The sequence below is a fragment of the Rana temporaria genome, chromosome 3 (genome assembly GCF_905171775.1).
Source record: "Rana temporaria chromosome 3, aRanTem1.1, whole genome shotgun sequence".
Lineage (NCBI taxonomy): Eukaryota > Metazoa > Chordata > Amphibia > Anura > Ranidae > Rana > Rana temporaria.
In genome coordinates this window covers 189015614-189031018 of record NC_053491.1, presented here as the reverse complement: position 1 = coordinate 189031018, position 15405 = coordinate 189015614, and the positions used below count along the sequence as shown (strand labels likewise).

General features: G+C 38.8%; 1 protein-coding gene across 1 annotated transcript in view; it reads left to right on the top strand.

The window, feature by feature from the left end:
* TRHDE (thyrotropin releasing hormone degrading enzyme) overlaps positions 1–15405 on the top strand; it is a 1005415-nt gene that overhangs the window by 128473 nt on the left and 861537 nt on the right. Inside the window, exon 2 of the mRNA XM_040343984.1 lies at positions 11555–11828. Coding sequence (XP_040199918.1) covers positions 11555–11828 — 274 coding nt within the window. The remainder of the gene's footprint in view (positions 1–11554; positions 11829–15405) is intronic.

Sequence of the window (15405 nt, the reverse complement as noted above, 5' to 3'; positions counted from 1 at the left end):
GAATTTTTTTTTTTTAAACTGATGTTTGTCTTACCTTGTCCTTTTTCAAACTACCCCCGAGTCTTAACTTATCACCAGTTCAGCAATCTCAGTGTTGTAATATGAAGAAGCATCATCTGCATCCATTTGGCTGTAGTATTAGAAAGAATCTCAGCAAAAATCAAACTGCTAAACTAATATTGTAGGGATGCCTCTCATTTTTTTCCACTCTGTGCATACATTGGAGAGAAGTAGTGAGCCAATAAGAGATATGAGTATCTGTGTAACAACATGGCAACAATTTTAGACCATCATAGAGGCTGCAGATCGAAATGTAAAGGTCCTTTTTAATAACCGTAAATTATAAAATGTTTTGTTTGAAAAATATTTGCAAATTTTTTTTTTTTTTTTTTTAGAAAAGGTGACCTTTTCATTTAAACCATTTTCTGTTTCACAGCTGACTAGATATATGGATACTATCTCCTGTATATACAAATATGTTGATATATATGGATTAATCATCAGAAACAAAAAGTACACATTTTTCTCTCCATAATGTGTCAGATTTTTCCTTTTGTGAAATGGAGCCCTATCCTAGCTTGCTGCTCTTTCTTGTAGGAGTCCACTGTAAATATTGAAAATATTGTGAGTATTGCCTCGAGATTAAAACCTAATAAATAGGCAAAGTAAAGGTACCATCATCCAGAAATTATTATATGCAAAAGGAAAGGGATGTAGGGACAGTTGCTGAAGCTGTCTTCCTACATCCACAAGGAAGAATTTACCATCTTGGTACCAATGAACGGGAATAGACTTAAAATACAATATTTCTTTATTACATATAAAAACATATATTAATACAAAATCAAAAACATGAAAGAAAAAGGGGGGAAGGTCGATAACAGTATACAGATACTTGTAGATTTTTAAGTAGATTACTGGTTATGGAGCAATTTCCATAACCAGTAATCCACTTGGAAGTCTACAAGTACCTGTATACTCTGTCAACCCCCCCCCCCCTTTTTTTCTTTCATGTTTTCGATTTTGTAATAGAATTATTCTGTATTGCATATAAAAACATATATACAATTCTATACAAGTCTATTCCCGTTCATTGGTACTGAGATAGCCGTTTTTTTCCTTGTGGATGTAGGAAGACGGCTTCAGCAACTGTTCCTACTTCCCTTTCCTTTTGCAACTTTGTAAATATCTCTGGAAAGTTGTAATTTATTTTATCGGTACACTGGAGCCTAGACTTGCTCCTTTCTCTGCTCTGTCTTTCTCTGTGAACCCTGACAAAAAATATCAGTTCTTTTTCTTTATAAACTGGAGTCCTGACTTGGTTTCCTTTTTTTTTTATTGGTGTGACCCATGGGTGACATTCTTTCTTTGTGCCCTTGAATACCAGTTTGCTGCTCCATCTTGGTTTGACCCACTTTGTTAACTTTACTTGAAAGTTGATATTACTTTGTTAACTACCATAGTTTCCTGAGTTGGCTTGCTGTTCTCTGTTGGCATTATCCACTTTGTGAATTTCTCTGGAAAAGTTTCAATTTTAGAGTTGATGAAAGGTATGGTAATGGTTTATTGAATCTAGAGGACCTATTTGGCCAAATTTGCTTTCATACTGTAACCAGAATCACCTCTACTACACAAAATACATGCTGTAAAGATTTGGGTTTGTTTCACAGAAATCTAAGGCATAGCAAATTAAAAAAATGGTTTGTTCCTCTTTAGTGATAAACTGTTGGTAAAATCCCTTCACATAATATATTTTTTTAATTTATAAAGCAGTTTTTTTCTCCTTGGTGGATTTTGATTCATTCTTTTTATGCATAGTTTATTTCAATTTTAAAGTATGTATATATTTTATAATTTCAAAAATAATTTACAAAGCATGTGTTGTTATGGTTATGTTATATAAATCTAGAACATAACCTTGCTTTTTTAGAGAGATATATAAAACCAGGAAATAGAACTCTGGCAAGAGCCTGACTTTATATGTGCTGAAGTGATTTCCTTTTTTTTTTATTTCTTAGCTAACATGCTGATTCAGGAATAAGCAATGAATCTTCAACTGGTTGCAGGCTAAATATGGATTTTTGTACTAATAGAGTAGCTTAAGGTCAAAATGCAGTTCCTTTTGGAGTTGATGCTGCTAATCAAATTAAATCCAGGCTTATTATGGCTCTGTATGATAGACAACATTTCTCATTTTCTTTCCGCATTCTAAATATAATTTCCAGATGTCACATTTTTTGTTGCGTTGAACTATTTGCAATAGTATTGTGATGAAATTGTTGATATTACTTTTTATTTTTCTATTTTAATATTAATCTAACATTACACTAACAATCTGGTATTTATGAATATAAATGTGATTTGACATATCTTTCTAGAATGGAACAAAGCTGGCTATAGACAAAAATAACCAACTTTCCATTTAGGTTTATGCACAGATAAAAGAAAATCATTTGAGATTACCTAGTAATGGCAAATGTAGTTGAAAGTTAAAAAAAACTGACAGTTTTTTTCAACATCTGGTACACTGAGGCCCCGTACACACAGAATTCAGCCAGAAACTCGATCTGAGCCGTATTCTGCCAAGAAACCCGGTCGTGTGTACACTTTTGGCCGAGGAAACCGACGAGGAACTCGTCGAGCCAAATAAAGAACATGTTCTCTATTTCCTCGTTAGTCAATGAGGAAACTTGGCTCGCCAAGATCCTCGGCGGCTTCACAAGGAACTCGACGAGCAAAACGATGTGTTTTGCCTGTCGAGTTTCTCGGACGTGTGTACGGGGCCTCATGTGTGATATGCTCAAAATATTCAACTTTAATTTGAGGACATGGTATTAAAAGTAACTGAAGTGTTGCTACCCCCCCCCCTAAAAAAAAAAAAATGTTGTGATCCCACCCCTAAAACATTACTCCTTTGGCCCCCAAGACTTTGTTTTTTCCTGGTTCGCCTCCTTTCCATCTAACCACTTCTTCAGTGTCGGTTAGGATGAAGGAAAAAAGCTGGGACAGCCGCACTCCAAAAAAACTCCTCCTTTAATTAAAAATCACAAAATACATGCCACAGCAAAAAACAGCACAACAAAAGAAAAGCTGATGTTTCGCACTATGCCTTAGTGCTTCTTCATAGCTAGTGTGTAAACAGTAAAATGAGTGAATATATACCTTACAACCCAATGAGTGGGAGGGGGCTCTGGAAACAATTAAGTTAAACAGGGTCCCCTGTGAAGTTTGGGTGTGTCTCGACAGGCAATCAGAGAGTGTCTCATGTGGACTATGTCTCATGCAAATTCATAGTGAATAGTGAACATTGGATAAAATGATGTGTTGACCCAATAGAGAAGTGGGGTGCAGAAAAATGTGAAAAAGAGCGTAGGAGTATGTGTAAGTGTGAAGAAATATATTTGGGTGTAAGAGAAGTGAATTGAAGTGGACAGGAAATGGAATGATATGTGTAAAACATGTATAACTTGTATAAGTAACAAATAAAATGAAATTAAGAAAGCAAAAAATATGATATGAATTGAAGTGCGATAAAGTAAAGTGAAATTAATTAAAAAAGAAGAAAGAAAAACAAATAAAAAGTGAAATGGGGAAAAAAGGGGGAAAAAAAAAGGGAAAAAATAGGGGTGAATATGACGGTGAACCATATAAAGGACGATGCATAAACCATAAAATAATATGGTGTAATGTAGTGAACAAAAAATGCCTAAAGATTGAGCATAGTGTAAAGGTGCACCTCAATTCTAATGGTCTTATTTGTTTTATAGTATATTAACTTGTGTTTTTTTATTATTTTTATGATTATTATTATTATATTATTTTTGTTTTTTGTATTTTTGTTGCCTGTATGTGTTTGTGTACTTACTCATTATTGAAATAATAACTGAGACACCGGGCATCTATCTGGACTGGTTAAACATTCATTGTGAGCTGAACCATTAATACAAAGACAAAAACAAAAGCAAAAAGATGTGAACATGTGTGGCCGTTTATAGAAGAGTTCTAAAATATCCTAAAAATCAGTAAATGAGTAAACATGCAGAGTAGTATGGAATGATAGTAAAAAAGAGGCACTTGAAATGTCGGGAAGTGTCAATGTGGCTATATGAGGCTAATGAAAAATAACCGCTATTAGCGGACAATTGCCAACATGTGAACCTCAATCTAAATAGAGAAACTCTCTAGAGAATGATAGCGATCAGGGTATGGGCATGGAGTGTGTGTCAGGTTGCATAGCGGAATCGATATATTGGTATTACAATATTTTAATACTTTATTGTTAGACTGGAAAGGGAAAAGTAAAACCAAAAGGAAACCAAAAGGTTAGTGAAGGGTTAATGAAAAACTCCCTAGGCAGTAGGTAAACATGTGTTGAAATCGAAAATACGCTATCTGATTCTCTGTCTTGACACATCCAATTACAGAAAAAGACACATTTGAGGCCACCACATCTCACCGACAACAAAGACATCGCCATACATGTCGCGATGACTGTGCGATCTACATGAATTAAATACTTAAATGTGTATTTACAAGGAACAAATAAAATTCGATAAAACGGAGAAGCCGAACATTGCTGTTGACAGCTGTATATACAAAAAAAGTTAATACAGTAATAAGAACAAAAAACACACAATATGCATATGAAATGTTCCGATAAACATGTTAAGATAACGAGCAATATCGTATGAACTGTAATTGTGGGACATATCTTGCAATGTATGTTGGTTGGTTCTCTAATGAAACCCAAAAAGAAAGAAAGAAGAGAGTATAGGATACTGAGATCTTGTTGAAAAGGGTGCCAAGAGCCTAGGTGTTTTGTAATCCTCTTACAAAGAAGGAGATACTGTATTTATGGATCCTGTAAAAATCGGGGAAAAAACATCCAGGGTGCTTGTAAGAAAATAAGGTTAGGAAAAAAGGCAAGATGAAAAGAGAGGGGGGGAGGGGGAAGGGAATAAGGAGAAAAATGGGAAAAGGAAGAGCAAAAAAAAAAAAAAAAAAAAGGTGGAAGTGAGAAAAAAAAGAAAAGGTGGAAGTAGAAGTGGAGAAAAAAAAATAAAAACATTTTTAAATTGAAAATGAGAAAAGATAAAAGTAAATGTAAAAATAAACATAGGGCAGGGACAACCGGCAGATCGAGGGAGCTTAATGTATGTTTAGGACCGGGCTCATATAGAATGAAGTATGATAAGCCTCTTAAATACCTAGAGTGAGATATACAGTGAGATGGGATACATAGGAATCGCATGCATACATAAGATAAGATGGATGTGCTGGTACTTGGGCATATACATAATCTGAATGTGTAATTAGAACGCTTCAAACTGATACAGTATAATATTACTCATCACTACTCTTCCATCCACATACAAGCTCATTTTATAAAAGAGGAGGAGCGACATGGGGACTTAACCCTGGTTAGGGGCATAAACCTTAATCAGAGTGAATGGCACATTGTTGATTGTACATTTTAAGAATAAGACATCTGCCCCCTAAATCGCTCACCTCTTGAACATTCTATACTGTAATTGAAGTGTGGAAACCTATAGCCACACCTTTAGATTTACTTACTGGATTATTGAAAAAGGTGCTACCTAACATAATGGCGGGTAGGCATAGATGGGACTGATGTTTTTAAAATGTGTCTCCTGCAAAAAAAAGCATATGGACTTGCTGTTTATGCATTATTATAAAGGATTTGTGATTGTTTCTGTGGAATATTAAGTCCCCTTACATTAAAGGACCCACATTTTATTGAGGTCATTGTAAATGCTATCAAAAGTATCTTGTAGTCAGGCCGTATCTATCGCATGCCATGAGGGTACAGAATAGGGAAGAAAAAAGAAGGGGGATAATGAAAAGAAAAACTGCACTTTGTATGACTTTATGGCTTTATTTTAGAAGGGTTAATTTCTGCAATAGCCGTTAGAGTGAAAGGAAAGCTTAAAGGAGTAGTAAAGGAAAAAAAATGTCACCTTAATGCAATCTGTGCATTAAGGTGAAAAAGCATCTGATGATGCCCCCCCCCCCCCCAGAGCCCCTGTTTTACTTACCTGACCCCTCGAAAGTCCCGCGCTTGGTCCTGAAATCCTCTTCGCCGCTCAGCCTGGCCGCTGATTGGCTAGAGCGGATAGATTGAAAGCAGCGAAGCCATTGGCTGGCAGTGCTATCAATCACATCCAGTGACGCGGCGCACCGAGGGGCGGGGCCGAGTGATACAGTGAGCGGCTATGGCCGCTCGCTGTATCACGGGAGCCCGCCCGCAAGGACTCATCACCATGCAAACTCTTTCGCATGAATGTGATGAGTTCTTGCAGGGAGGACCAAAGACGGCCGCCGAGGGACCCCAGAAGACGTGGATCGAGGCCACTCTGTGCAAAACGAACTGCACAGTGGAGGGAAGTATAACATGTTTGTTATTTTAAATATTTTTTTTTCCTTTATTGATGCTTTAAAGGGGTTGTAAAGGTTTTATTTTATTTTTATTTTTAAATAACAAACTTTCCTCCACTGTGCAGTTTGTTTTGCACAGAGTGACCCTGAACGTCCTGTTCTGGGGTCCCACGGCGGCTCACGAGGCTCCTCCCTGCAAAAGCTAATCCCGTCTGGGAAGCTCTCTCCCAAGGGGGTTAGCTTGCGGGCGCACTCCCATGTCATACTTGGCAGCCGTGTCATTGGATTTGATTGACAGCAGCGGGAGCCAATGGCTGCACTGCTATTAATCTATTCAATGGACACAGAGGCCTCGTACACACGGCCGAGGAACTCGACGTGCCAAACACATCGCGTTCCTCGGCCAGTTCAGCACTGAAGCCGCCGAGGAGCTCGGCGGGGCGAGAGCTCCCATAGAACAACGAGGAAATAGAGAACATGTTCTCTATTTCCTCGCCGAGGTCCTCGTCGGCTTCCTCGGCCGAAAGTGCACACACGGCCGGGTTTCTCGGCGGAATTCAGCCAGAAACTCGGTCGGAAGCTGAATTCTGCCGAGAAAACTGGTCGTGTGTACGGGGCCAGAGACTCTGTGGAGAAGAGTATGCCAGGGGACGCGCAGAGCAGGTGAATGGGCTCAAGTAAAACGGAGGGGGGGGGCTGGGGGGTCCGTGACAGTGAGGTTGCATAGGATGCATTAAGTTGAAAAACACAAATCTTTACAACCCCTTAAGGATGCTGGATCTCTTGCCATAATGTGTATGTATGCACGCACAGCATATTTGTACCTTAAGGCAGACTTGAATCACACAATGCCCTCCTTCAGAAATGTGAGAGCTGCTTTGTCTATTCTGTTGATTCCACTGCTAACTTCTCCCAGTCTTTTTTTTTTGTCCAGGTTCTTCTGACTTTCTATTGACCAATCACTTACATGGGATAATTGTTCTGACACTTATGGCATGTCAAGATTTTACGCTGAGCTATGCATGTGCAACTTTCAGTGGAAAATTAGAAAAATATGCTAGCAGGATAAGAGCTTTTTAATGGCAGGAGAGACAAACATTCTCTTTTCTGACATAAAAACCTACCTGGTAGAAAAATAGAGAATATGAAGTTCAGAATCTCCACAAATCTGTGCTTTCATGGAATCATGTTTAAAAAAAATGCAATTCCAACAATTTTGAGTGACTGACTGTTTTTTTTTCCATCCAGAATACACTGCATGGCCTTTGAACCATGCTCAGCAGGATTAGTAGAGCCAATATAGGTGATTTTGGATTAAAGTGGAGGTTCACCCTAAAAACTATTTTTTTACATTAGAGCCAGCATAGTAAGGACATTTCATTTCGGCATTTTTTTTTTCTTCTCTATACTTACCTTTATATCCGGATTTTGTCCAGGGCTTCCGCATTCTGATGACTCTGGGACTGGGCGTTCCTATCCTAGCCTCAGGGTTCCGATGACTGCGGGGACTGGGCGTTCCTATCCTTCCATTCGATGATTGACGGCTTGTGAAACAGGTGACCTGTCGCACAACGCGCATCACCAGATGTCGGGAAATAGTCGAGCTGCGAGTCGGCACTATACGGCGCCTGCGCCCGCCGTGTAGAGCTGACTGCGCAGGCCCCGTATAGTGCCGACTCGCAGCTCGGCTATTTCCCGACATCTGGTGATGCGCGTTGTGCGACAGGTCACCTGTTTCACAAGCCGTCAATCATCGAACGGAAGGATAGGAACACCCAGTCCCGCAGTCATCGGAACCCATAAGCCCTGGACAACATCAGGATATAAAGGTATGTACAGAGAAAAAAAAATGACCTGCCAAAATGTAATGTCCTTAGTATGCTGGCTCTGCTAGATGTAATTTTTATTTTTTTTGGGTGAACCCCCGCTTTAAGCAGCACCCTGCCTTTACATCAGGTGTTTAGAGAAGTCATGTAGAAGTAGATTAAAAAGTTGTTGCAGGGTGATGATAATTTTTAATTTATTTTTTATTGTTCTTAATGAAACCTTTTTGTCTCTAATTTTAGTTTTTTCAGGGCAGCAGTCAATTTTAGCTGCTGTCTTGTTCATAGCAAACTGTTTTTTTTTTTGAATTCCAGGCAAATATAAAAAAGTTAACCCTGTATGTATTTTTAAAAAGCAAACACAGGAGGTTATGCACTTTGAGCAAGCTAGCCTCTATTGCATGGCAATTACAGGAGAATGGGAGCAGAGGGAGCACTTCAGAAATGTGATGATGCTCATTTACAGTCTAACAAGCGAGCAAGTGGCAAAGAAAGCTGCAGTAAAGATAGTGGTGTCATGCCTCTGGCTATGCAGTGTGGCACGGATATTTTAGAAGGTGAATCAATTGGTATATGAATATTTTAACAGTGTGTTTTTAGTTGGAGTTCCCTTTTTATATTCTGTGAAGGAAAGCTGCAATCACAATCATTATCCCATATTACAGTAACCAATATCTTTTCTCATTAACTTGTAAAATGGTGGCCTTTCTTAACCTCAAATCTGAATAAACTATACAGTGTTTAGTAATAGTATGCAGTGATACTGTCAATAGATTTTTAATTGCGTTATACAGAGGAAATAAATTAGGGCACTTTCAGTGAACATATGGCATGACATTTCTAGGATAGCTGAACATGGCTTCAGATTAATTGGTGTGACATACCATGAGTAACTCTGAATACAGATAACCGACCTTAATATTTTTGCCTTGCTACATTTTGTTACTTTTCTTCAAAAAGTTAGATCTCCATGTTATTTTACATAATTTAAAGCTATATATAGCAGTGTGGCAGCTATGGTGTCTTTCTCATTTAATATCATATGAATGAAAATACATGATTTACATAAAAATAAAGCTGTGAAATGAGGACATCTTCAGTGCCCACTCAAAGTCACATTAAATTGTTACCTGAGACAGGTCAATGGAACACACTGTTTACAAGGAAGGGGAGAAAAGAAATCTCAGAGAGAGAGAGAGAGAAGGCTGTTCTGTTTTGTGCTTGCAAGGTGGAAATGAATGCAGTCTTATTCATAGTCTGAATCTCCTAGAAAGAGCAGTTTTGACTGTCTTTTTCTAAAGCTAATTTCCAGTACATGAATTTTTGGATAATAATATGCACATAAACTGAGCCACATTACATTTTGAGCTAAGAATGAAGAGGTGAACTCTGCGTCAGGCACTTTCATTGTCTGTCCTGTTGGAGATCCAATTTCCACTACTCATCCTAGATACTGGGACTGGCTAATTAATGTTATCAGCAGCCCTAGCCTGTAAACAAGCCTATGTAGCCATCAAGCACTGAGGCCGCTTTCAATGTCCTGCATTTTTTCTACAGATAAATAGGCAATACTTTAGCTATTTATGCCCACAACAAATAGGTAAACTAATTCTTCAAAGCAGATGCAAACCCTAACAATGATATTTAGGGGTCCAATTATAAAGCAGCAGTATGGCCTTGCCACAGCCATACATCTACTACTAGCTAGCATATTTAATAAAGCAGAGTGGTGCACTTTACAAATGTGTTTAGTTCTTCCATTGTTTCAGGAATCCAGAACAAGCAGAGCCCTATTCATTTCAATAAAAATGGGAACCATGTAAGTAAATAGGGAGACATTATGTAAATCTAGTGCACTTAAGTTTCAAAACCACCACCCAAAAAAAGATTTGAAAGTGGTGTTGATCATGGCTCTCAGGAACAGTCTTATAGCCCAAAAAATCCACAGCCAGTGGCAGGGCTTTACATCGGATAAAGCAGTAACTGTCCCTCAATAGTAGCTGAGGCCCTGCTTCATACTGGTCATGTATGGCATCCGTAATGCACTCCAGCAATGGTTGCATGATTTTTTTTCAGGATGGGTTTCTTGATGATAACAGTAGAACATGCCTGTGTAATGTAAGATAAAACAGCCACCTAAAATCTTCATCAGAAGACTGTACAACAGGGTAGCACAGGCTGCTTGCTATAGTTGTTGGCACTGATCAGTTGGAGAAAACTTTGCTATGCAGGAACACAATGGGAAGACAGGAACAGAGCATTGTCATGATATAACAGGAAGTGCCAGAACAAGGACCTTCATGGAAGTAACACCAGGTATTTTTTAGCTAAGGCTAAAGATTTCAAATTTTGGAAAATTACCTTCCAACATGTTAAATCTTATATGAGATTTTAGTGATTGAGTTTACATAAACTAGCATTTTAATAGCATTTTCCCCCAAACATGACAGTGTGTGTGTGTGTGTGTTTTATAGTAAAAGTTAAATCCAGGTGTTCTGCAAAATTACAGTGTAGTGAAATTACAGTGTGCTACAAAGAAAAAGGGTAGGAAAATTAGGCACTGCCTTTATATCGTTTTTAATCATAATGTTTCCATTGCAGCAATTATGTGTCAGTCTTAGAGTATAATTGTAACATACCAGACTAACTTTAAAGTGTAAAATCAGATTTCATTCCTATCTGTTTATTTCCATGGGATATCTCAAATTAATGTATACTGAAAGGAAATGGGCTTTGTTTAAACAAATACAGTTTTGCAGACATAACGACATGGAATAATCAGGGATTCTCACTTGCAGCCCAACTTCAGCTTGTTTAAAAAAGAAAAACATGTTTTCAAGCAGCTAATTAAAAATCCCAAAGCATTTCTGTATGAAATAATAACCAAATCTCCGGTACTGTCCCACCTCAGACACACCCCTGCAAATTAGCGATGGTCATAATCCAAGTTTATTAATATCCAGCCTCATTCAAACCATTTCCAGTGAGCGCAGGGATTTGAGGGCACGTCATCAGGCTAGCCTGGATTCAAAAGTGAATGCTGCAGAGAGTTGCACCACATCATTACATGGCGCCGCTCTTTGCAGAATTTGGATCCCACCTCCAGAAGAGGATTCATTAGGCGACATGACTGGACTGAGGACATATGGAATGGGTATGTAGTTTAAATAAAAGGGGAGTGCTCCAAAATGGTTAGGTGAGTGAGGTTACATTTATGGCAAGTTAGGGGTAGGGTTCCAGCAAGACATGAATTTCTACGATTGTTTAAGTTATGTGTCAAATGTGCAAAAGGTTTAGTGCATTAATCATACATATATATTTTTTCTTCTCTGTAGGCTGCTTGGAGTGACCCAGTTTTCTCCAATTCATGCCAGAAAGGCTTTCCCCTGCTTCGATGAACCGATTTATAAGGCGACATTCAAAATAAGCATCAAGCATCAAACTTCCTACATGTCTTTGTCAAATATGCCAGTGGAGACCTCTGTTTATGAAGAAGGTGGATGGGTTACTGATCATTTTTCACAAACACCTTTAATGTCTACATACTATCTTGCATGGGCTGTATGCAATTTCACCTATCGTGAAGCTATTACTAAGAGTGGTGTTGTAGTAAGTACGCTTTACATAATCTTTTCATTTTTTTTTTCTCAAAATGTTTATTGTTGGACATGGTTGCTAATACTTGCATTATTTGTATATATAAACAACAATTTTACTTTTAAAATCTGTTTGCGTTATATATGCTATATTTCTGTGGAACATATGTGGCAAGATGAAAAAGCAGAATGGCCTACTTCTGGTGCACAAAAATTAGCCTATGGGGTTTATTTACTAAAGCTAGAGAGGGCACAATTAGTCACAATTCTGCAGAGAAACCAACCAGCTTCTAACCTCAGCTTGTTTAAAGTGTTTGTAAAGTCCTGTTTAAAAAATAAATAAAAAAAACAACATGTTTTAACAACGTGTTATACTTACCTGCTCTGTTGCAGTGGATTTGCACAGATCAGCCCGATCCTCCTCCTTCTCGGGTCCCTCTTTGCTGCTCCTGACCCCTTCCTCCTATTGAGTGACTCTTCAACCAGCAGCTTTCTATGGGGGCACCCGATCTGAGTCAGATTTGTGTATTCATTCAGACACAGATCCTCAACTCAGCCCCGCCTCCTTTCTCCCCTGATTGGCTGACTGACTTTGACAGCCGTGGGAACCAGTGGCACCGTTTCTGTCTCAGCCAATTGGAGGAGTGTCCTGGACGGCTTATACATTTGAGGACATCACTGGAGCTAAAACCTGGACGCTCAGGTAGGTAATTAGGAGGTGGTGGGGGAGGGGCTGCTACACACAAGTTTTTTTTTTATCTTAATGCCTAGAAGGCAATAAAAAAAAATAAAAAAAAATACAAATTCTGCCTTTACAGCTCCTTTAGCCTTTAGAAATAAAACCTGGAAGCTGATTGGTTTCTCTGCAGAATTGTGACTAATTTTTCCCTCTCTAGGTTTAGTAAATAAACCCCTATCTGTCGATTCTGAAGGAGTCTAAGGCAGCCCATACATTAGTCATTATATTCCATTCTGCTCATTTCCCAACCAAATTCCACCATTTACACACTCAATGTGGATGGAGGAATTCTTCTTGCTGAGCTATTGTATTCTGACAGCGGGGAGACTTCCCCACCATCAGAATACACTGACCAGTGCTGCTCGCTATAGCTTTTGGCACTGATCAGTTGGGGAAAACTTTACAGGGTAACTGTACAGAAGTCTATTGGTAGATCCATTTTTGTACAACCACACTGCCCGCGCATGAATTGAAATTTGGTCGGCTGAATTTTGATCCATGTATAGCGGGCTTTTCTGATATATCAGTTTGGTACTGTTCATTAATGGTCAGTAAATCTTTTAAATGGTGTAGCTTCGCTATTATTATCATTCAATGAATCTAGTGCATAATATGTATTTTAGCTTTATGTCCAAATTCATCTGCTTGTTGGGTCAAATGGTTACAAGTAAATTTTTGTATTGATAATTGTGATTATCCTGTTGACTTCACTTTCAGTTTTTAAATACAAAATGTTCACATGCACGATGACTTAAGTTTACTTACAAACAATTGGCATTATATTGGCTAGTGCACTGGAAATAATTGACTGTATCAAAGAAACACAAAGCCACTACTGTATATACAGTAGTTGGGTTAGAGAGATTTTCTTTGTTTCTAATCAGCTACTGGTTAACAGTGCTGCTTCAACCTGAAATTGCATTGTACTGAGAAAATATGCATTAAAAAAAATCTTGTGATTTGTTTGATAATATTTGATTAAAATTAAATGTTTTTGTTCTTCAATATTGGTTAATGATAATCTTATTAATGATTTAGACAATGCTGCTTTGGTGTCTGGATTAGTGAGTGAGTGAAAAATGTATATAGCGCTACACATGCGAACTGAATCGCCTCTGGGCGCTTGTTTGACCACTTCTCCCTTGAGCTCAGAAGAGGTGGGTTTTGATCTTTCTCCTAAAGGCCAAGTGGTTCTCCTCCAACCGAATGGAGGTTGGCAAAGTGTTCCAAAGTCGAGGGCCTTGGACAGCAAATCTTCTTTCTCCTTTGGACTTGTATCTGGTTTTGGGGATTTGGAGTAAATTTTGGTTGGAGGATCGCAGAGCGCGATTGGGGTTGTAGGCTTTTATTGTGTCGCATAGGTATTGGGGGGCATTACCCCAATTACATACAAGATTTCTAGTTGCTGAAAAAAATCATAAATATGTTTTAGATTTTAACCACTTGCCGCTCGGCCTATATCAGAATGACGGCCGGGCGGTGGTTCCGTTATGCTGACTGGAAGTCCATAGGATTTCTTTCAGGATAACAAGCCAGCGGGGGCAGGCAGCATGTCAATCGGTGGTGTGGTATGTCACGTGACCGATCACAGCTGATCAAGCTTAAACCAGGAAATTCCAGTAATCATCTTTTCCTCAGTTCACTCTGACAGGGAGAGGCAATCGATGCCTCTCCTGTCAGAGGGGGGGGTGTGCCCGCTGATTATCAGCACATTGATTATCAGCACAGCCCCATCAGAGGTGCCCACCACAGCTGAAAATCGTGCCCATCAGCTGCCAGTCAGTGCTTACCCAAATCACCAATCAGTGCCCATAAAAGTGCCAATCAGTGTCCCATCAGTAATGCCTGTCAGTGCCTCCTCATCGGTGCCACCAATTAATGCCCCCTCATCAGTGCAGCCTTATGGATACGGATACAAAGAAAAACGTTTCAGCAAAAATAAAAAACCCAGTGGTGATCAAATACCACCAAAAAAAACGCTCTATTTGTGGGAAGAAAATGATACGAATTTAGTTTGGGTACAGTTTTGTATGACTGTGCATTTGTCATTCAAAGTGTGACAGAGCTGAAAGCTGAAAATTGTCCTGGGCAGGAAGGGAAAAGTGCCCAGTATGACCATGCTTGGACATTCAAGCATTTACATGTTTTTACCAAGCAGTAAATTGTCTTTTAAATAAGCCTTCACTAGCATCTGTAGCTGCAGGCATTCTGGAACAATTTATCTTCAAATATTCAGCATAGATTACAGTAGGTAGGCTATCATATTAGTCATACATAAACATGTGGTGTTTGATAAATGTATTAGCAGCTTCTCTGTCATGTGACTGCTGTGATTTGCTCTCACAGCAGTTGCATGATTGTAAATCCATTATTGTGGCTCCTGATCAGGACAGCTTGGTCAGCGTGCTCAGAGCACATACTCAACACACAATCTCATGTCACCATGGACGGATGTGTGTGGAGTCTAGACGTTGAAGCCCATATTAAAGGGGTTGTGAATAGTCTGGCTGCCAATGGTGGAACAAAAATTTAGATTTTAAGTTAGGTTGGTTTTCACATTTACATGTTTAGTTATAGTTGGTGTCATAGTTGAGGATAATCACTGGTGGGTATAATTTTACCAGATATACATTTTCTTGATATGTCTATTTAGGATTTACTATATACTTATCAATTGCACAGTGGCTTAGTGGTTAGCACTTCTGCCTTGTAGTGCTGGGGATCTTGGTGTGAATCTTGGCCACAATGCTATATGCATGGATTTGCAGGTGTGGCTTTCCTACTACACTTCGAAAACATGCTGGTGACTTTGCTTTGGGCTAAATTGGACCTAGTATGTTTAAATAGGCTA